At 42.4% G+C, this 21,540-nt stretch overlaps 3 protein-coding genes across 5 annotated transcripts; 1 reads left to right on the top strand and 2 right to left on the bottom strand.

Moving 5' to 3' along the window:
* Positions 1-6,330: 6,330 nt before the first annotated feature.
* On the bottom strand, positions 6,331-15,934 carry LOC100114451 (protein disabled). The gene is made up of 7 exons (XM_016988112.3): positions 15,191-15,934; positions 12,332-12,546; positions 12,096-12,239; positions 11,875-12,012; positions 11,566-11,796; positions 11,248-11,502; positions 6,331-11,164 (listed from the first exon to the last, which is right to left on the bottom strand). Exons 1-7 carry the CDS (start codon positions 15,225-15,227, stop codon positions 7,091-7,093), a joined length of 5,094 nt encoding a protein of 1,697 aa, XP_016843601.1. The 5' UTR covers positions 15,228-15,934; the 3' UTR covers positions 6,331-7,090.
* Positions 15,935-16,809: 875 nt separating this feature from the next.
* Positions 16,810-18,258, top strand: LOC100114490 (survival of motor neuron protein). Of its 2 annotated transcripts, none has more exons than XM_001599439.6 (6): positions 16,810-17,003; positions 17,178-17,359; positions 17,434-17,548; positions 17,625-17,907; positions 17,979-18,049; positions 18,138-18,258. In XM_001599439.6, exons 1-6 carry the CDS (start codon positions 16,955-16,957, stop codon positions 18,191-18,193), a joined length of 756 nt encoding a protein of 251 aa, XP_001599489.1. In that variant the 5' UTR covers positions 16,810-16,954; the 3' UTR covers positions 18,194-18,258. The 2 variants fall into 2 exon arrangements, with proteins under 2 accessions (XP_001599489.1, XP_032455881.1); XM_032599990.1 differs by having other exon boundaries at positions 17,165-17,359.
* On the bottom strand, positions 18,178-21,121 carry LOC100114525 (katanin p60 ATPase-containing subunit A-like 2). Of its 2 annotated transcripts, none has more exons than XM_008210377.2 (8): positions 20,831-21,121; positions 20,400-20,470; positions 20,118-20,294; positions 19,747-19,996; positions 19,510-19,678; positions 19,320-19,432; positions 19,017-19,225; positions 18,178-18,939 (listed from the first exon to the last, which is right to left on the bottom strand). In XM_008210377.2, exons 1-8 carry the CDS (start codon positions 20,888-20,890, stop codon positions 18,297-18,299), a joined length of 1,692 nt encoding a protein of 563 aa, XP_008208599.1. In that variant the 5' UTR covers positions 20,891-21,121; the 3' UTR covers positions 18,178-18,296. The 2 variants fall into 2 exon arrangements, with proteins under 2 accessions (XP_008208599.1, XP_001599511.2); XM_001599461.5 differs by having other exon boundaries at positions 19,747-20,035; positions 20,831-21,119.
* Between the last annotated feature and the right edge of the window lie 419 nt (positions 21,122-21,540).

The following is a 21,540-nucleotide window of genomic DNA, read 5'->3' as shown; positions in this document are numbered from 1 at the left end:
AATGATTATTCCCTCTTTTCTGAAGTATTGCAATCACCCGTACTTAGCGCGATGATTTGCCTTAAACACACAAGGTGAATTTCCTCTATTAACTTCGATGCGCACACGCACTTTCCAGATTGCTAAAAGGCAATCTTCTCGTCACTCCAACAAGTGCTCTTCGGCTCTGAGAAATAAGGCCAAGAGCGCGTTACGTTATTCTCGCGGTAAGCGTAAGCTGTGAAAGATCACTCTCTACTGTCCCTTTCTCAAATGTACGTGCGCCACTATCTTTTTTCTAAGTGCTGCGAGAAAAATATACCGCGAGGGTCCTGAGAGTGACTGCGTACGTCTTTCGTTGGCGCGCATAAGGGTGGCTTACATGGGAGAGCTTCAGACATTGTTTTCAAATTTTGCTAAAATTAAAGCAACAATGACACTTGAATTTATTGTTGTTTTACCATATCCATTTACCGCAAGCTAATTAGGACTACTGAGACAATATTGTTTAATAATGGCCATGTCTACATTTTCACGAGAAAATCTTTAATTACACTGCGAAAACATTCTATATTTTCCAGAAAAATATTACTGTTCGTTATCTGTTATTGCAAGTCAATATATACTTATCGATTATGCCACATCGATGATCGATAATAATTATATACTTTCGATAAAACGAACGCTAACCAAACCGAATGAGTCGAGCAATGGATGTAGCATTACAGCACCCACTCGCGAAAATTAAACTCGACATTCGACACACAGTATTCGTCAAACTCCGCGCGACAGTCTACAAAAATAGCATCAGCAATGCTTTCAACATCCTGTAGCGACGAAGTAACGATAACACGCGCAACGCACAAGCAGCAGTCGTATGGAAACTGTACTCTGCAGCGGTGATAATTTTTCTAATAACTGACGCGCTAGCGTATGCGACTCCCTATCAAATAAAAGAGACTGCCCGCTCAAAGCAAGAGCAGACAGACAGCGAGAGAGAGAGAGAGAGAGAGAGAGAGAGAGAGAGAGAGAGAGAGAGAGAGAGAGAGAGGTGCATCGAATACACGGAAAAAAAGAATTAGCCCTGGAATCGACCAACAAAAAATATAGATATCGCGCAGCGCAGAGATAGGGAGCGACGGAGAGGTTCAAGTTTGCCGAAGCGACTCGCCGGAGCGAGTTTCCTTCCTGCGGACGCCGCGCGCGATTGACAAGTTCGGTCGCGTGAACAAGAGAGCGCTGCACGCATGACAAATTAACATCCCTGAGGCAGCTCAAATAGAATCTGGATTACGTGGCAGCGGTACACATGAGAAACGATAGAGGCTGCTGCTGCTGCCTCGCTGGCAGGCACTACACACAACTCGCGCGCGCGCGCGAGCGAAAGAGACAGAGCGGGAGGCGGATGTATATACGTATATATACATCCACCTGGTTCGTATCGGTTCACAGAGTCGGCAGAGAGCGAATATTATGTTTACCCGTACACACGGCTTCGCGATGCAAATAATCTGGTATTATTGCACTTACTCCCAGCGCTCTCCCTCTCTCACTTCCTGCACCCACTGCTCCCGCCCCCTATGCGCCTCTGATGCTATTCGATAAATCAATCTTTTTCGGCTCTGCCATTTTTTTTTTTGAGTTTTTAAATAGGTATCACTCTGCAGTCATTTTTCCAACTTTGAGAGCTCCGCTGCGAATAAAAATCACTGACGCAGACAGCGTTTTCAATGCATACCGTCAGCTGTTGAATGCTCGCTTCGCGCGTTATTTTATATATTTATTTATTTTCTCTCTGTTATTTAATATATCGACTGATGCAGCTTTCGCGGTGTCCCGGGGAAAGAGCTTGCGACGCTCGACTCGCTGCCATAGCGGGGATTAAATACCCGAAGAAACTTTTCCCATTACTTTTTGCGTGATTTCTCCATCCGCGCGTCGAATCATTTTGATCAGTGACACTTCGGGCTTTCTTGGTCAGAAATTGTTGGGGCAAGGACACACGCTTAGAACTTTGGTATTCAGATTCCATCGGATTGCGAATTCCGCATACCGCAGAACTCAATCCGGCGCCGCGATCTCTCTTCTTATTGTGGATCTGTCGTAGAGTTCGACTTTGTTGTCGTTATTACACTGTACGGCTTGGATCGGCTTTCAGTCTTACTCTTATTCCACCCTCCAATGCATACATTTTGATGTTATTTTTCCGGCCCAAAGCTTTCTGAGGTTTGATACACAGTTTTTACGCTTAGCAAAGCCAAAATAAGAAATGTTAATATTTATCGGCGATATTTATGTATATTATTTATACACGGAAGAAGAAGCGAAACTTAAATGAAAGAAACTCGTTGGCAAGCCGTTGTTTGCCAGCGTCTTATACACAGTAGTGCCCAAGCGAGGCAAGACGCTAAAATCTATTTCCCGAAGTAATTTGCGTGCTTAGCAGAGCCTTGATGATCGCGCATGTAAATACTCGTTGTCTTGTAAATACCTTGTCTTTTGTGCGCGCGACAATGCCTCCTTTAGGATTACACGCGAAGGAACTTTAAGCAAAGGCACCGAGTACATAAGTACAGCGAGGCGACGGCGGATGACTCGTCGACTTTCGCGGCGCAGAGCTTGAAAGATTACGCCGCCATCTTGGATGTTGGTAAATATCCCGCCCCTAAAGGGAAGCTTGTAAAACGTAGGGGAAGAGAGAAGTACACACACACACACACATAGACACGTATATCACGTATAGCCCGTCGCGCGCGTCTTTCTTTGCTTCCGTCCTCCTTTTCCGGCTTCTCTGGCCTCACCCCCCGCTCGCGCCGCCAACTTCACCCTTCTCTCTCTCTCTCTTCTTTCTCTTCGTCTTTCATCTCCGAGCTTGGCTTTCTTACTTCGCTGTCTTGAAGGACGATAACGCGCGGTGGTTGCAGCAGCAGCAGCAGCAGCATATAGCTAGGCGAAAAGAGTAAAGAGTAAGGAGTGTGAAGAGGCCTACGGCGAGGCATTTTATGCCCGTCACAAAGAATACTGTCGGCTTTGCATCTTTTCAAAGATGCCACTTTCGCGCTCTAACCGGAGGGGGAGACTCTTTCCTCATTCCTCGAACCTTAGCGCGCGAGCGCGGCGCTTGTCTCTTTTTCTTCTCTCTCTTTCTCTCTCGCTTGTGCTCTCGCTGCGCTTTTTCACTGAGGAAATTATTCTCCTTGTTTCGTGCTGCACTTGCTTTATATTCTTGCCTCTCTCCCTTTCGCCGCGAGCTTTACATTTTAAAGTTTCAAACATTTAGGGGCGGTTTATGATTAATCTTCTTTGTTTGCCTTCTTCGCTAACAATGCGTTTAATAAGCGCGGCGCACGAATTTCGCGCTTCTTTCGTATTTTTTATATTCAGCGCCGTAATTGCGTGTCAAGAATAGAATAATTCTCGAATAATCTCCTTTGTTCGATTGCGAATACGCATCGCAAAATACGAGCTTTTTCGAAAAGCTTCGGTTGTTTTTTCGCTCTGCACGTGGATTTCCGAAAATGTTTGTGTGCTCGGGCAAATATGGATGAAAAAGTACGCGCAAATATATACGACTGTAGTTTCTAAAAGCTGGCATATGAACGTTTTCCCATAACAAACATCCGCGGGCGTAAGGTCCTATATATGATGCACCTATATGTTTTCGATTAATGCTTTGATCTCTGCAGTGTAAGAAAATTTCGTTAACACTCATCGTCGCTCACGCATTGCTAAACCCGAGAATCTCGTTTATAATACGACTATGTACACTGCGCGTGAATTGATCCACGGTATTATTACTATCGCCATGACTGTCGCTATGACAGCTACATGAAAACTCCTCCTTTGTTGACTATGGCCATGTGGTTTTTTTGTGACGGTCAGATTTGGTAGCAATACCGCGGATCAATTCACGCGCAGTGTACCTATACCTCGAATCCATTGTCGGCATTGTTAAATTTATTGTATTCGACAGAGCTTCATCAAACACTCGTCCCGTTCGCTTGATCTGCAATTGTTTTGCGAGAGAGAGAGAGAGAGAGAGAGAGAGAGAGAGAGAGAGAGAGAGAGAGAGAGAGAGAAAGAGAGAGAGAGAGAGAGACAGAGAGTCGGAAATTGTACGGACAAATGCGCGTTACAGCAGGTTCAGCTGCGCACACATATACACGCGCATACCGCAAATACATACATATCGCTCGCCCCCCGCACACGAGCATTCAACTCGCGCGCGCACGCCTTGTGAGTTCCCCGCTTCTTGGTTTGGCTACTCTCTCTCTCTCTCTCTCTCTCTCTCTCTCCCTCTCTCTCTCTCTCTCTCTCTCTCGCTCGCTCCGCACAATGCACAATAAAAGAGCATTAGATCGCCGCCGCGCTACCGCCGGCTTTGTTGAACCGCTTCGCCACCGACTTCTCGGCACAATGGCGCAGTCGCGCACTCCACGGGAGTACTCGAAACACCTGGCAAACAAGGAAACAATGCGCCCCGCGCTCGCCCGGGCTCCGCACACTTCGCCGGGATTTCGCGCGCATTTGGGGCGCCTCACCCGCTTGCTCGCGCGCGCATGCTAACAAATTATCACCCCCGCGCCTTATTCTTTCCGTACCGCCCGGCTTCGGCCTTATTTTTTTGCAGCGCGCGCACCGAGTCATTAAGCCGTGTTTATGAATATGCAGAGTGATACACGACGCGTCGCGTGGCCTCGAGGGTGTGCACATCAGCCGACGCGGCTACGGGTCTCGTGTATAATAAGGAAGCCTCCGCCGCCGAGTGTATTCTCGGAGATGCATATTCAGAGGTTCGGAAAAAAGTGGCTCGATCGCGACTCTATTAGATCATTGCGCGTTTAAATTTTTAACCAGATCCTAGATGAGATATTTCTGATGATTCAGTCGCGTACATATAACTTTCCTCCACAATGGCGGCGTCTAAAACAATACGTACAAGACTTGTCGTTTCTTCCACAATCGCGCAGCTTCCGCTTTACTTATACACGCGCGAGCACAAGCTAGCGCGCGCACTCGAGGCACGAAAAGTACTTTTGTTATAAAAGAGAATGCGTGGGGACTAAGCCGACTAAGCGCCTCTATACTTATACGCGCGCGCGCTTGCGCAAAGGCTGGCAAAATGAACTGCGGGCGCCGCGCTCATTCACTCTATACTATACTCGGCAAATGCAACTCCAAAAGGGCACGGGAAATGTTTATAATTGGGATTGTCGACCTGCCCTTGTTCTGTGTGGCTGGATTTTTCAGGGATGGCAAGAGCCGCTCGGGCGCGAGGCAGACTGAAATATCCACAGTTTTTTGCAATAGTGTACCAAGCGTCAAGAGCGAGTGCACGTGTAACTGTATATAATGCACACAAGCCGTATGTGTGGGTGTGTACGTATATCCGTGCACTCAAAGCTTACGTTCTTATGCGCGCCGTATAAAGCTTAAAATCGCTTCTGAAACACTTTTTAAGAAGAGGAAGGAAAACAGTCCGACCTTGATATTGTATTTTGGATACGATTCTGCTCTTTAAGGAATTTTCCACGGTAGACATTCGCATATGGATAATGAATCTTCATTCGTACTTACCATCAGTTTTGGATGAAAATATTGTAGACGCGCATCATTTTAACTCGTTAGTCTAATAAATAGCAGAGGAAGCACGTATATTACTAAAAAGAAAGTTAAAAGGCCTGATTTATTAATATTTCATAGGCTTGGTAAAATCGATAAGTGTTTACTAAGCGGTACTACAGATCTCCTTTCAATCTCATACGCGCCGTGGCTCGTTCCGTCTGATGTGTACAGGGAATTTGCATACGATTGAATTTCAAATAAGCGAACGCTTTGCTTGAGTGTTACTCAGAATCGGGATGAAATGAAATTATTAATATAGTTGAGCGAGAAGAGGATTTTAATATACATGAGATGAGAATCCGTTTTGACCCAAAACTTCAAAAATTTTGCAGTCTAGGTAGAAAAGGTGTTAAAGTATCTACCAAGCATCAAGCGCACCGTCAGCAAAGTAGATATTCAAACTATTTATAGTACTTCGAGTAAAAACTAATATAATAAATTTGCATTTTTTTAAATGATATATTTACTGTATTTAAAAAACTAAAAATAAATATACATATGATTTCTCAACTGTTGACAAATGTAACACTATACTTATTCATTTGAATGAGCTCACGTAATGATAAACTAATATGAAGCAGCGATAAATTAATGTAAAATTATCTCTTAAATTTATTAATTAAAATGAGTAAAATAGGTCGAGTATTTGGAAAGGGAAAAGTTTTTGATGAGACTGATCAATGTAATTATGTATTTTCGATTTAGATTATTCATTTAAAACAACAGTTTGATTAGAGATAGTGTTATATTAATAACAAAGGTATTAGGTTTACAAATATTACCTATATACATTTTAGAGAGTCACTCTTTTATAGTCAGTTCATATTTTATTACTTCATTCCGAAAACTTATAGCTTGCCCCTATCTCCTTAGTCGATACATTTTATGACATTTCGTAGATCGACTGCAGGATCAAAACAACTTTATCTCTACAAAACTTATGTATCCTATGGCATGCGATCATCCTCTGGTAAAATTCTCATCCAAGTTTAACCGCACTCTTAAAAACTCTGCTGGTTGAACATTTAACTAACAATCAATATCATACATAAAATTCCCGAGAGTTGAAAAACACGTTAAACAATATTTTTATCATTTACATTTTCAACGAATTTTTTTTTTAATTTTCCTAAATTGCACATATTGTTCCATTCTAAACTAAATACATTCATACACTATATTGCTCATGTATAAATGCCAATAATAAAATTATAATTGTTTACCAATCGCAGAATCAATTAAACTGCTGGTTCCTAAAAAATCTCTGTGTATCGTGAAAGAAAAGCGGGAGAACAATCGCTTTCACGCGGTATAAAAATATTATTCTTCCATGCAGTCGCAAAATGAAATACGCACTTTACTTATATCCAAAAGGGTAAAAGCGCTGCATCTTGTATAAATGATGCAAAGGTGAATGTGATGAAGATGCACTGATCCCTTTTCGAGGTTTTGACGTAGCACGAAAGAAATCAGTTGGCTTTTTTGATCAATTGAAAAATTCGTCATCATCAAACGGATCATTTTCGCGACTGAATATATTTATAGATTCAGACTTTTTGATATACTGGTCTCCTTTACCCCTACTATTGGTGTACTTTAAATGCCTAGAATTTTTCATCGGTAAGTTAGTTGCATGCTCGGGTACTTGGTCTTCCAACTCAGAACGAAAAGCAAATGCATCATCATCAAATCTTGGATCACCATTAAAGAACGAATCTCTTCCGCTATCTTCTGATGCGAATCCATCAACAACCGGATCTTTTACGTCGCAAGGCAATTCTTCGGGTGTTACTTTTAAATCGGAACCTATTCTTTGTCTATCTGAGGCGTCGCTTGAAGCACTTGCCGTAGGTGTGAGATCGTCATCAAAGTAGCTAGAAGCTTTGTATGATTTCGGTTCCCTACGTGCCTGTTGTTCTTTTGTGCCTCTAGGACTTCTGGGACTAGTCGGTTGCTTCATTTCAACTTCTGGACGAATGCGAGTTTCTGCGTTTACGGGGTCGATTGGCGCTTCGCTACGATCTACGCTTTGAGTGAAATCATCTTCGAATGGCGAGCTTTGAGATTTTGGTTGAGGTCTCGATCTGTGCCTGTTCATTCGTTTCCGATGCAGGCTTTCGTTTTTAGCGTCGGGTCCTTCGGACCAATATGGCCTCTCTCCCCAACTTTCAAACTCTTGATCACTACCCCAATAACTTTCCCGGCTTCTTGATCTATATGGTCGATGATATGGATCAGAATCATTGTCGCTACATTCAGATCTCGACACAGCGCACTTTGGTCTGATATCTACATACATCATTTCCCTTCCATCGTTTGCACTATTTGGCCGTTTTGGCCAGTGTTTCTTTCTAGTAAGATATCTAGGAGAATCTTCCGCACGTTTGGGACCGTACTCTTCTTCCCAGCTTGGAGGATAATCATAGTGTCGATCTCTACCTTCACGGAAATAATGCGGATCGTGTTTTTTGTAGGCCTCTCTGGGTGGGTATTCTCCTTCAGGACCACGACCCCTCCAAAACATGCCATCTTCTTCATATCGCCTTCTTTCATATTCCCTTCTAAACCATCTTTCATCCTCTTCATATCCCATGCTTTCCTGGCTACTAAACCTTTCTCTACTGTCGCGTTCTTCTTCAGTCCATAAAGTCATCCTTCTTTTGCACTCTTCTTCATAGAATGGGTGGTCGGGTCCCCAAAAACCTTCTCTTTCCCCATTCCATGGTCTTTGTTTCGGTCGACACTTCCAATATGTCTTATATTCTTCCTCGTCTTTGTATGGAACTTTTCGATGCAAATGTCGCCGGCGCTCTTCTTCCCACCTAGCGTCATCGTGCCATGGCATAGGCTCGCGCGTTCGAGGAGCACTTTTGACCCATGGTGCACCTCTTGTTTTTCGAACCATTTTCTCACGGAACACGCGATCCTTATCCCCTTCTGCAGTTTCGTCGTAAAAAGGCCTTTCTTCAAAGGGTGGCAGATCGTATCGTGGATGCCTGACACAACATGAACCTTCACCTTTCGATCGTCCGTTGCTTTCTTCGCTTTCTTCGTCGTCTTTCCATTCATTATCGCTCTCTCCAGAGTGCCGATGCACGTTTCGTTTTATCGGTGGTTCACGATTAAATTCTATGCCCTCTGGAGACCAAGGGGAGGTACCTCCCATAGATCCTTGACCTTCAGCCGCAGATTTGTCGGATTGAAAGACGGTCGATTCAAATTTAGCCCAATTTTCATCATCTTTTGAACTCTCCTTTTCCGGTTTGATATCCGTGAATGCAGAAAACACTGATTCTAAATTGGAAGATAGCGGCAATGGCTTCGTTTCCTTCGAACGGTGCGTATCGGTATTCAGCATTTTTATTTCTTCGAAAATATCCATTACAGTGGTCTTCACGTCTTCTTCTTTGTTCGTTGTAATTTTTGCAGTCACAGAAATCGATTGTGGACTAAAATTATCAGAAAATAACCCTTGCAGATCTACTTCAGTCGATGATCTTACCGAACTTTTATTTGGAGAAGTGACAAAGTTATCAGTTTTTATAGATGTTTGTTCTGTTTTCTCAATTATTTCACGCAGCGCTGCATACTTATCGCTGGATGTAGAAACTGACGGTTTTATTTCCGTTTTCTTGTCGACAATCTTGGATAGTTCGTTTACTTCTTCTGCTGTTATTACAAAATTATCTGAATCTTTGAAATCTTCATAGTTTTTAGTATCTTCGATGATTTCATCGTTATCTATTTTTTCCTCTTTATCACTTTGAATTTTTGTAAGATCAGACATTGACGAATCAGTTTCATTTACGTTATCTTTAGAGTAATAGCGTTTTTCGGACTCAGTCTCCCCTAATCTGATGTTGTCACTTTCTTTTGGAGATTCAATAGGTTCATCATTTGATTTCATTTCATAGTATGAAGCAACCTCTTTTGTTTGACTTTCGGAAACAGGCGGAAGTTTCACTGTTAAATTGGCAAGAGAAGCGATCGTTTCATCAATTTCATCACTTTGAGCATCATCTTCAATATCACCTGGTTCATCCTGATTTTCGGATGCAATGGCTTCTTCTTCTTCGCTGGACTTCTGTGTTTGAAATTCGTTATTAACCTGTTCCATTTCTAATAATTCCCTAAACACGGCATATTTATCATAATTACTGTTCTTTTCTACTTTCGGCTCTTGATCAAACGTAGCTTTGAAAAGTGGTTCGTTAGCATCAAACGATGTTTCTGCAAATGTAGACTTTTCTGTTTTAGTCGTTGAGCTATTTTCCATATCCTTTGCGACGCTGGATGCATTTTCCGGAGTCTTTGATTTCTTCTCTGCTGAAGTATCTTTCTTTGCTAGCGACTCTATGCATTCCGTTAATTGTTGTAAAGTTAGACTTGTTACTTCTGCCACCGACATTCCTAGGTTATCGGCTAAATCTGTTAGAAAAGTTGAGGTCAGTTGACTCAAAGTTATGTCTTTTGTGAGATTTGCCCAGTTGATTTCTGGTTTATTTGTGATTGGATTATCGATTACAGATTTAGGCGATTGTATCATTGTATTAAAAGAATCTTCGAATTTTGAATTGGAAAATCCTTTAGGTAAATCAGGTAAGGGGGCATTAAAATTGTCATCAAATCTACCTCTTGTACTCTTAGGCGAACCCATACCTCTCGTTTTGCGCGTTGGGGAAGGTGATCCTTCTTCTCTTTCCAAGAAATCGTAATGGAAATGTCCATCGCCGTGAGGTGGTCTTGGCGGTGGTTTAATCCCACTTCTAGAACTATGTTTTTTAGGAGGCAAAGGTGGAGGATTTATTAATATACTACCAGCTCCTCGCGGTGGTGGTTCTGGTACATTTTCCATTTCGGCACTTGAACTCGATAACCTTGAATTAGCCCCAGATGAACAAGATCGCAGTGGTGAAGCTGGCGACTCACTGGTCGATGAAAAATCAACAGGAAACGATCTATCAATCGATTGTGATTTGTTCCCACCGTAATCTGAATATTCAGTTTTGCTTCTTGAATTCAAATATTTTTTAGGGCTCGGTAATTTTACTAAGGACTGTATGCTCTCTGATGAATCCTTATTATCATATCTGCTAGACGTTACAGAATTAGACATCGAGTAACCGTAGGATGAAGTTTTGGGCGTTGAAGTGTCTTCTGGTGGCAAAGAAACTGATAAAGATTGATGTTGAATCGATCTTTTGTTAGACTCTTTGTATTGCGGCTTGGGAGAAATATGTTCTGTCGGCGTTGAAATATCCTTTTCTTTAAATTTATCAAAATCAGCAAATTCTCCATCATCAAATTGATTAGACTCATTTTCAGATGTTTGGCTGTTATTCAACTCTCCTGAGTCAGAAGTTATATTGAAATTCGTAGGAAATGTATCTTCCGAATTCGTCAATGCTAAGTCTTTCAGTACTTTTTTCGGTGGATTTTTCAAATGCTGGAAAAAATCTTTTTTATCCACATAAGGTTTTTTAATTCCTGTCCCAAGGGGATCTAATTCTGAGAAAATGTCTATTTGTTTATAATGATCTTGCGATACGGGTGCCGAATGCTGTAAAATATATGTTTGCAATACATAATGTTTCGTAAGAATTGTAATTTAATTTCATTACCGCAATAAATTATTCGTCTTACCGGTTCTTTATCTTCGTCGCTTGAAGAATTTTTCCTAGTCAGATTTGATAATTCGCCTTCATTAAACAAATCTTCTGTTTCCTTGTCAAACCAATGTACCGAGCCTTGATGTGGTGGCGTTTTACTATTGACTATATTGGCTGGACTAGATGTACCGGAGGTCGGTGTCTGTTGTACTGTTTGTTGCCGTTCGAAGTGCCCTCGTTTAGAAGCTGACGGAGGAGGAGGTAAAATTGGTTGTATTTGCTCCTTTATCTGAAAAATGCGAGTAAAAGTTAATCCTGCTTCATTGTACAATGGGAATAACGCGGGGAATACCTTCATATTTGCGAATGAGTCTCCGAAAGGATCCGATTCAAAAGGATCTTCTACAGGTCTTGGATTATCAGGAGTTATTTTATCCATCTGATGAATTCCTTGTTGCAGCGAGTTCAATTCAAATTGCAAGTCTAATAAATCTGCTACTACTCCACTTTGCGCTTCGTGTTTTCTACTTCTATCGCTGTCGGAACCCGTTCGATGAAGTGACGATTCACTTCCCGCAGCACCCTTCGATAAAAGTAATGCATCTTTTAAAATGAATTCTTTTCATGTTCACGCATAATATCTTCGTTCTTTTTTATTTACCTTTGTGTCGTGCGTCCGCTCGAGTGCAAAAGTACCGCATTTAATTACGCTGTGCTCAATGTGCTGCTTTGCTAATTCGATTTCTTTCTTCTTCAATTCAAACACGACTTGAAAAAGATCGCGCATGGCAATGACCACCTATTGAACAGTAACATTGCAAATAAAAAGTAGTTTATCGATTCACATTATCAGAATTTAATACTATCCACGTTGATCAATACCTGACTAGCTGCTTTATCAGTCTTAATTCCGAAAAATCGATGCCCAGTATCAGGGGAACCAAATATATAACCAAATGCTCGAGAGTCGCTCATGTCTTGTGCTATGAATGATATCTTGTGCACCGGATGATGGTATAAACAATCCTGAAAGCGATGTCAAACGTATTATTCGACGATTCTCATTCATCATATGACATAATAGCAATATAGCATGTAATATTCGTGAAGGTACGTACACCTGTTTTTTCGTCTCTCAACCGAAGCCCATCGATACTGATCTGGACAGTGATTCGTTGTTTGTGTTCTCCAGCGGCTCGGATAGCCATTTTTAAATCGGCTAGTGCGGCTTGACACATCCGATCGCCGCGAGCCTCTGACACCTCTAAAATACCGATGAGCTTCGCTTTGAAGGACACTCCTTCCCCCATAAAGCGGGTGGGTTCGTTTTTTACTGAAAGCAGAAGTACAAGCAAAGTGTTAAATTGCCTCGATGCGCGCGGGTGAAAGATATAATCAACGTGCAAATAAATCTCCGCGTTCAAATAGGAGAGGGAGTTGAGTTGATCGGCTTATTCGACGCGTCCCACATAGAAGCTAAGTGTAACGAGGTTTGATAGACGTTTACGCATTACAAATTCATAGGGTTCAGTGAACATTTTTCTGGGCGGTTACTTGATTGAAATTGACGCTCGCACAGCGGCGGATCTCCGTAGAGCGAATTTGAATTATTAATGAACCTGCAGCGCCAGAACGACTGCTATCGTCGAACGGCAGCCGGTATCGTTTCAAGTTACTTTGCGGCGAAACCCTGTTACCGAGCGCTCACAGCAGTCCCATCGGTTTTTGTCCCGCAGAGAACGAAGCTATTCGCCGGCAACTTATTGTCAGTTAGCGATAGTGTGCCCCACGCGGTCGGCTATCGCACAGACGAGCCCAGACGACTCTGCGGCTCTCTTTCTCTCTCTCTCTCTCTCTCTCTCTCTCTCTCTCTCTCTCTCTGTCGGCAAATGCAATCACGCTGAGCACGCGGGGATCAAATTGAGTTTTGCCTCGCGGGGGGCTGCATCGATGTAACACCGATATAGGCATAAACGAATTAAGTCGTCGACGAGCTAGATCGATTTACGTCTGCTCGAAGAAACGCAAATGGATCCACGGATTTCCTCTACAGCTTTGAATTTTTCGCATTTTAAGCTTCCCGCGGACTAGAACTAATCATGCAGAATAAATCTTTTGTGCTGCATTTGTCAAGTTCAAAGCACCGTGTTTCTTTTTTCGAGGAATGTTGAGGAAGAAGTTTGTGTTTGTTGGAAATGCGTATTTCTATTTCGTTCATCATCATATTATAGTAGTTTAGTTGAATAAATCAGTCGTAGCAACGATGCAGTGATATATCGACACGTATTACGCGCGTCAAAGATGTTCGAAAAATAAAATTGTGTCACGCGTGCAGTATAGTATACCATACGCGGTTACCCCCATTCCAGTAAATCAATATCACATTGAATGCACTCTCGAAACAATACAACTTGTTCCAGGTCGCATTCAAAATAATTTCTATATCGTTCTTCAGAAACCAATCGTAAAAATACATTTCCAGCCCTCCGCGGTGTATACCGGGCTGCAGCGATTACATGCGTGTAATCACGTTATGATTACTCGGCAGCACAATGCCGCGACGTCTAATAGCATAGACACACATTTTGCCATGGAGCATCAAGGAGAGAATCGAGAAGAACAATAACGCCGACCGTGAAAACAAGTTTGTCTGCGCACGAAAGACACTTGACTAAGCTTTCACCCGGCGAAAGCTCTTGCGAGGTGCGTCGTGTATGTACGATTGTGCCCCTGTGCTCGAGTGGAGAATGCCAACTGTCGACACTCGATGATTCACGGGGTTCTCCACGGCCGATTCTTTGCAATCTCTTCCGGGCACTCGAACCTCTCGCGCCAGATGCGTCCGATATGCGCCTAGACGTCGGATACGTCGATCTGTGTCCCGAATATATCGCGATGAGGGCGTACGTACACTCAAGTGTAATTGAAGGTGCAGTATCGCTGTTGAAAAGCACAATTGCACCCGACTATAATACGCGTGATTATCTTGATACGAACATTTTTTTCCATGTAAAAAGAGGCGTTGAAGTTGTTGACGTGTTTTTGGAGTAAACGCGTTCCCACAAGGTGGAGAGAACGTCGCGCACGCCAGGGGATAATAAAGCTTAGATTTCGAAATCCTACGTCGTAGAAGAAAGCTTGGCAGCATTATCATATAGATATACGAAGTAGCGCATAATTTAAATAAGCCGATCGATGGCTGGTAATCTCGCCGCTCATTTTTTGCTGATTAAAGTATCAAAAGCGCGGCGACTTTATCGGTCAGTTAGTCACGCGAACTGTTTTTTCCACCGCGGCTCCGGTTCGCAAAGGTCGGCCGGCGGTTCATAATTTATGATGTACTCGTTTCCAATAAAAATAACCGCATCTCGCCTCGTGTCTGCCAAGAAAGCTCGATCCTCGCCGCGATACAACGAATCGGCTGACGAAAAATGCTCGAACTACTGCGAGCTCCTCCGTACGTATATACCCGAGTATATGTATAGGCGCCGAAGCGTTAATCCGCTGACACGGATCTGTCCCACGCGCGCGTGCCGGAGGTACCGGTGGCGCCATCTCTGCGCGGCGCGGCGCGCGAATCAACCCCTAACGCGCGAGAGGGTAATGCAGTCCCCAAACAACGCGGATCAAAGAATCAGCTGAAAACAATCGCGCGGCCACTGACCAACGTCTTCTCTCAATACTCTTTCGTCGCCGCATTCACGCACGCACGCAAACACTCAGGCCTGCGCGAATGCGGACATTTTTCAATACGCGGCCGAACACGCGAACAGGGAGTCGCACACATGAGATCAGCCGCGAGCGCCTGACTATCGATCGTTCCACTTCACTGGAGGCCGCTCGAGCCGGGTCCGAGGGAAAATTCGGTGACTACGTCAATGGGGACCCGATCAACTGTATCCCCGCTCCGACGACGACGATAGGTCACTATACGCCGCGTACACATGAGAGGGTCAAAAGCGTTGGCGAATACTCACACTTGCATGGGCTGTTCTTCTTGCGTAGCGTCTGCATGAGGAACTCCACTTGTCCGGCTTAGGGCTCCCGAGGTGGTGGAACGAGTCCCGCGGTGGCCAGCGAGTAGCTGCTGCAGGCTCTCTCTCTCTCTCTCTCTCTCTCTCTCTTTACGCACACCACGCCCGCGCAATAACCGCGACGGAGAACGCGTGCACGAATCGCGGGCGCCTCGGTGACGTGTTCGCTAAAACGACGGCACTGGCAGCTCAATGCACGACACACTCGTCGCGGGCTGCGGCGGCTCTTCTATTTAGTTTTTCGCTATTCTCCGAAACTGGCCACCCGCCGTCGCATGATCGTCGAAAGCGCACCCTTACGAGCACACGACCCTCTCTCTGTCTCTCTCTCTATCTCTCTCTCACGCACATACACACACACCCTGTGTGCGCTTCTTCTCACCCCGCGTATACTCACTGCTCTTTTATCCCTTCACTCGAGAAGAAGATGACGATCGACTGACCGCGCGTGTACAGTTCTGTCCGAGAGCGACCCGGAGTGGCAGGCGTGCAAGGACGGCGACGGCGACGACGACTCGGGTTTACGCGAGCGCGTGAAATCGCCTGCACGGGAATATGACAGCTGCACGCGGGGCTCACACTTACGCCCGCGGAGTATAGTGGTGGTAGTAGTAGAGCAGCAGTAGAGCCAGCCAGCGGCAGCAGCTCGAGCTCTCGCTCCGTCTCGCTCTTATTGATCAATAATACAACTCGCAGCGCGGCGTCGCTCTGCGCACTCGTGTATTACGTCTGCATGCCTGCGCGTGTTGTTCGACGTCGTCGCTCGTCGTCGGGCTGCTGCTGTACTTCTGCGTATACTTTTACTCCGCCGCTATGTTCGCGCTAGAAGCGCGTTAATGTCTTGTAAGCAGCTCTAGCGTGCGCTTGAAATTTGTTTGAAATGCTTTCTCGGATAAAAGCGCGCCGATGCGTGGAGAGGTTAAATAAGCTTTGCACGCTGAGGTTTCGTGGACTGTGTCGGGAGGGATGCTCTCTCGACGGTATGTTCGTGCGCTCGACTCTGATTGGACACGAGCTTACCGACAGGGGTAAACAAGGAGCTCTGGCTAATTTTGGTCAGGCGCTCTCTTGCCTCTATTGTGCAGATTAGCCGCGATCGAAAAGTCTTTTTAGAGAATTCGTCTATGGCTGAATTGAAGATTAGGAATATGCGCTGCGTGCGAAGAATGTAGGAGTGGACTTGCTGAAACAATTTGTGAGCAGTGCAGGATCGAGAGTTTAGCTGCGGAGAAATTGTGACCGATCGACGTGATTTTACGCGTATTAACGTATTTTGTTGATGGCTTCAATTTAAAATTATACATTCGACTGATTTGCGAGTGAAACCCAGTTTTTCTCCTTTTTGAAAATTCAAGTCGATTGTTTTTAAAAAGAAAAATTGCGATTGTTAACAGAAATTTACTGTTTTTACAACTTACTTAATCAGTTTTAATTCTTATGTATACACATTACATTCGACATTAGTTGGGAAATTTATTATAACAACTTGTTTAAATTCAAATCACCAAGATAGATTCGATATTTAGCAGCCGAATTTTTCATAGTTTCTACTTTCACCGCTGCGAGTCACTACTGTGCGAGCAACGTTATCAATGTTGTCTGTTTTTTGTCTCTCTGTAGGTTTTGGTTATGATTAGTTTATATCAAAAGATGTTGATTTAAAAGTAGAGACAGTCATTAATGTTCTTCTGAATATAAGTGGACAACATGGCAGAAGACGATAATGTGTTATTTGTCAGAGGAGGTGGTAATTCGTGTAGGTTCATTTTCATTGCTTTCAATACCTTGAGGTTATGTGCTTAGTTTGTATTCAAACTGTACAACTTACCACAATTGTGATTAACGTTTTCTCTTTGAACATTAATACAAGCAAACGAGGTTCACTTGATTTGAAGTAACTTATTTATGTAGAACAAGTTTTATTTTATAGCATCTGACGATGTTTGGGATGACTCCGCTCTCGTAAAGGCTTATGATAAGGCAGTTAATTTGGCAAAAGAAGAGGTTTTTAAACGGATAGGTCTAAAGAGTGAAAATAATGGTGCTAAACATAAGAAACCGCAATCTCAGAAGCCAGCTCGGCAAGCTCAGAAGGCTCAAACGACTCAAAAAGTAAGTATAATGACCAGCAAATAATAGTGATTTTGCTTCAAGTTCAATTCAGTTCAGTACATTCTTTTTTTTAGAAATGGGTTATTGGATCTCCTTGCCGAGCAGTATACTCAGAAGATGGTGAACTGTATGAAGCAGTAATCAAAGAAATTTTTGAAAATACAGGAAAATGTGTGGTCAAATTTATAGGTACAAATTTAACGTGCAACTCAAATTTTCTGTGTAGTCACAACGTAAATCTATCATAAATTGTTATATATTTAAGGATATAACAACACAGAAACTGTGGAACTGTCTTCTCTTCTCGAATCAGAAGGTCTGCAAAGTCAAATTGCGCAAAAGAAAGAAGCAATATCAACAGAATCAAATGTCAATTCCATGGATTTTGAGGAAGCTTCTAAGATGAATGGCGTTGCAGGGAATCAAATGGACTGTGAAAGTGATGAATTTCATTCTTTGAAGAACATGTACGTCCCTGGGCCTTCATTCGATCCTGCCATGGGTTCTATGCCTCCTGCTCCACCACTGCCACCACAACTTATGGCTCGGTAAATTCTCATTATGACTTTCATTTTAATCTTTGTTTACAAACATCATTCATTCTATGTCATTCTTCTAGTTTGCCTGAGAATGATGCCGATGCTTTGTCAAGCATGTTAATGTCCTGGTACATAAGCGGTTTCCACACAGGTAAGACAAAACTTGAATCATACAATAGCATTCGATCATATATTAAGATTGTCATAAATCATTAAATTATACTTTTATATTGATACAGGGTATTATCATGGTTTGAAGCAAGCTCAGAGTAATCAACATCGAAGGAAAACTTAAAATTTTATTTTTCATGTAAAGTATCCATAAGTTAATTTTTAATTAAATTACTTTTTATACAAAAAGAGTGGAAATTTATTCTAAGTAATCACAAGTCACAGCTCTAATATTCTTCAAGCGATCCATTGTCTTCTGTATCACTGCATAGCATTACATCCGACACCTTGGGCATTCTGTAATCTAAATTATCTTTTCGTTCACAATCACTTTCACGTCTGGAACTCAAATTTCTTTTATGATCAGAATCATTGTCAGGTCTGAAATTCGATTTTGCTGCTAGTTTGTAATTACACAAGTATCTGTGCGTCGATTCATTGCTAACAACCTTGCTTGCATTTGAATTCCTGTCATTTTCACATTCAATGGGCTCTCTTGTAAAACTCTTGTCCCATATTTCGTATTTAGATTGAGTACTTTGAGCGATAGGCCTGATGATAGTCATTGCATGGACAAGATGACTCAGATCATTGATTCCTTCGTCATTTTTGTAATCCTTGAGAGACAGATTTTCATTTTCCAAATAAGCCCATACAGGGCGCAATTGCATCATCCAGGCTTCCTTGCACAAGAGCTTGAGATCTGCACACGAGTAACCATTGGTATTTTTCAAGATTTTACTGTACAGCGGTTTTTCCAACAACTGCGGTTTCAAATAAGTTTTGAAAATCTGATTCCTGGCCTGTTCATTGGGAAGATCAACGTAAATGCGTTTCTCCAATCGTCGCAGCAAAGCCGTATCCAATTCCCTGTACGAAAAAAGAATTTTAACAAACGATTTTGAAATTAAAAGAGGCGAAAGACATTCGAAATCAAGCGTACGAACCAGGGTACGTTAGTAGCTGCCAACAACAAAACGTTGGCGTTCTCCATCGACAAGAGTCCATCTAATCGAGCTAAAAGTTCCGCTCTGAATCTTCGACTTGGCTCGGATTTGCTGTTTGACACATCGTTAGTTCCGCCACTGACTGTCCAGTCAACTTCGTCGATGAATATAATCGACGGAGCATAAAACTTTGCCAAGTCCGAGAGCACCTTCAACATATAAATAAAATGTTCGATACCATTTTTTACCAGCGAAATCAGCGCTATACATAATATATCCAACTATAGGTCCAGTATTACTCACGCGAACGTATTTTTCACTTTCACCACGCCATTTGCTAATCAAAGAGCTAGAAGTAATGTTAAAAAACGTGGCTTTGCATTCAGTAGCTACGGCTTTCGCCAGCATCGTTTTTCCTGTGAAATTTAAACTTTTAGATTTTTACGTTCGCAAGCATAAAAATTTGCTTGCACGGAGAAACGAAACTCTGTACCTGTTCCCGGAGGGCCGTAAAGCAGTACTCCCTTCCAGGGTGTCAGTTTCTCGTTGAACATGCATGGGTATTTAAGTGGATAAACGGCTGCTTCCTTCAGAAGATCTTTGCAGTTCTCGAGTCCTTTCACGTCGTCCCAGTGAACGTTTAAATTTCCGAGGACGATCTCCTGATCATTCGTACGTTTCGTTTAATATACATGATCAAAGTATGTATATAGATTTTGTTATCACTCACCTTTGCAATAATATCTGCGATTTCCCGCCATTCAGATCCCGATGGGTAAAGGTTGCCCAGTGGTTTTAAAAATTTGTCCAGATCTGCCGGTTCATTGGTGTTGTTTTTAGACAAATCAATTGGTAAGTTACCGAGTGGGAAAAGTGGCGTGACGGTGATATTAAAGTTCGGCTCGGATTTGGATAAATTGTTGCTCTTAGACTTCTCCACTGCGTTCGTCGAGATGTTGTCTTCCTCTGGTTTGCGGTAGCTTTTGTTGATATTTTTGGTATTTTTATCTTTTCGAGATCTTCGCATACAATTATTTTTATTATTTCCTATTTAAATTAAAAAAAGCGAATTTGCTTTAGTCTACACAAATTGAGACGCACGTGGTACTCGCGAAGCTTGCCTCGCCCTTTTTGCAGATTTTCGGATACTTGTTAAACTTTGCAAAATAGTACTCAGAATATTCGAGTAAGATGGTCTCGAGGTCTATGTTGTCGCAGACCTCGATATCTGGCGATAAATGCGCTTCCTTGACGAACATTTCGCAAGCATTGGTGCATCTGAAAAATTTCGACAATCGTCATGAAAATTAATATTTTAAAAACTTGTAAAACGTGCATTCTATGATCTATATTGACAACGAAGGAGACGCCGATAATATTTACCCTTGCTCTCGTAGAAAATCCGCAACGAGGTACAGTAGGTTTCGCTTTCGCTCTTGAGCACGCTTCTCTTCCTGATTATCACATTAATGAATTAGCCCTCAAGTAAAGCCTTAACCTTGCCTTGCAAATACTTTATCTAGCTTACACTTGCAAGGAGCTCATATTTCATGCATTTAACGGCGAAATTTAAGAAAGGATGTACTACTTTGCATGCGGATGCAGTTTTTCGGTTCGAACAAATTTAAACTGCTTCTTATCGAATATAAAGCATCTTGCGAGAAAGTTTGTGTCGGATGATAGTTAAAATTTGATTTTACTGTTCTCGAAGCAATCGTAAATAGTTGGACTTTTTATTTGACATTCTTTTTTCATAAAAAACTACTTATCGAAAAACTTTTCAAACACTTTAGCAAATGACAATTTATCTATACCTTTTCTCGAGCGAGACACGTTATGCGATTGCAACTGGCGTTAATCGAAAGTCCCTCCATCGTTCAAACAGACTCAGAGCTTGGATCTCGTATCGAAAGTTTCAATATAATTGTGCACTCTACGCCATGCTAGATAAAAACTTGCTTTTAACTTTTGAACCTTTTAATGGTGAATACAGAATGTAACCTTTTCAACGCAATCGTAATGATTTCGTGCTTAGATTAGAAACAAGGCGGCGACACTTTGTTTCCATAGCAACACCCGAGCGGCCACTTTCTACTTGGAAATTTTCTGAATTAAATATTACTAGAGTTGTTTGCAGGTTCTATTAGATTTTTTTTTAATTTGTAGATTATAATTTCTCCATTTTTAAAATTATTCATCGATATTATAGTAATTTATATATGTAAAAGTATATTCGTTGTTGATGAACAAAAAAGTAATCCTGTAATCGCATTATAGCGATGCATTATTCGAATGAAAATCGTAATTCTATCATAACTCGCAGTAATCGCATCCTACAGTTTAAAAATCATTCGTACAATTCCAAGGCTTTATGTACCTTCCATGGTGAATTCGTTGACACTCGATAATTCATCGGCTTACGCGCACTTGGCTAGGCGTCACTCAACGTTCCGGGGGCGTGAATGCAGCTCGTTAACAATAAGCCGAGGATCTCCGCAAGTACTTGGCGAGCTCTTGAAAATCA

Source organism: Nasonia vitripennis, chromosome 4 (genome assembly GCF_009193385.2).
Source record: "Nasonia vitripennis strain AsymCx chromosome 4, Nvit_psr_1.1, whole genome shotgun sequence".
NCBI lineage: Eukaryota > Metazoa > Arthropoda > Insecta > Hymenoptera > Pteromalidae > Nasonia > Nasonia vitripennis.
Note: the sequence above shows the minus strand (reverse complement) of the source record. Positions and strands in the feature narration are given on the sequence as shown.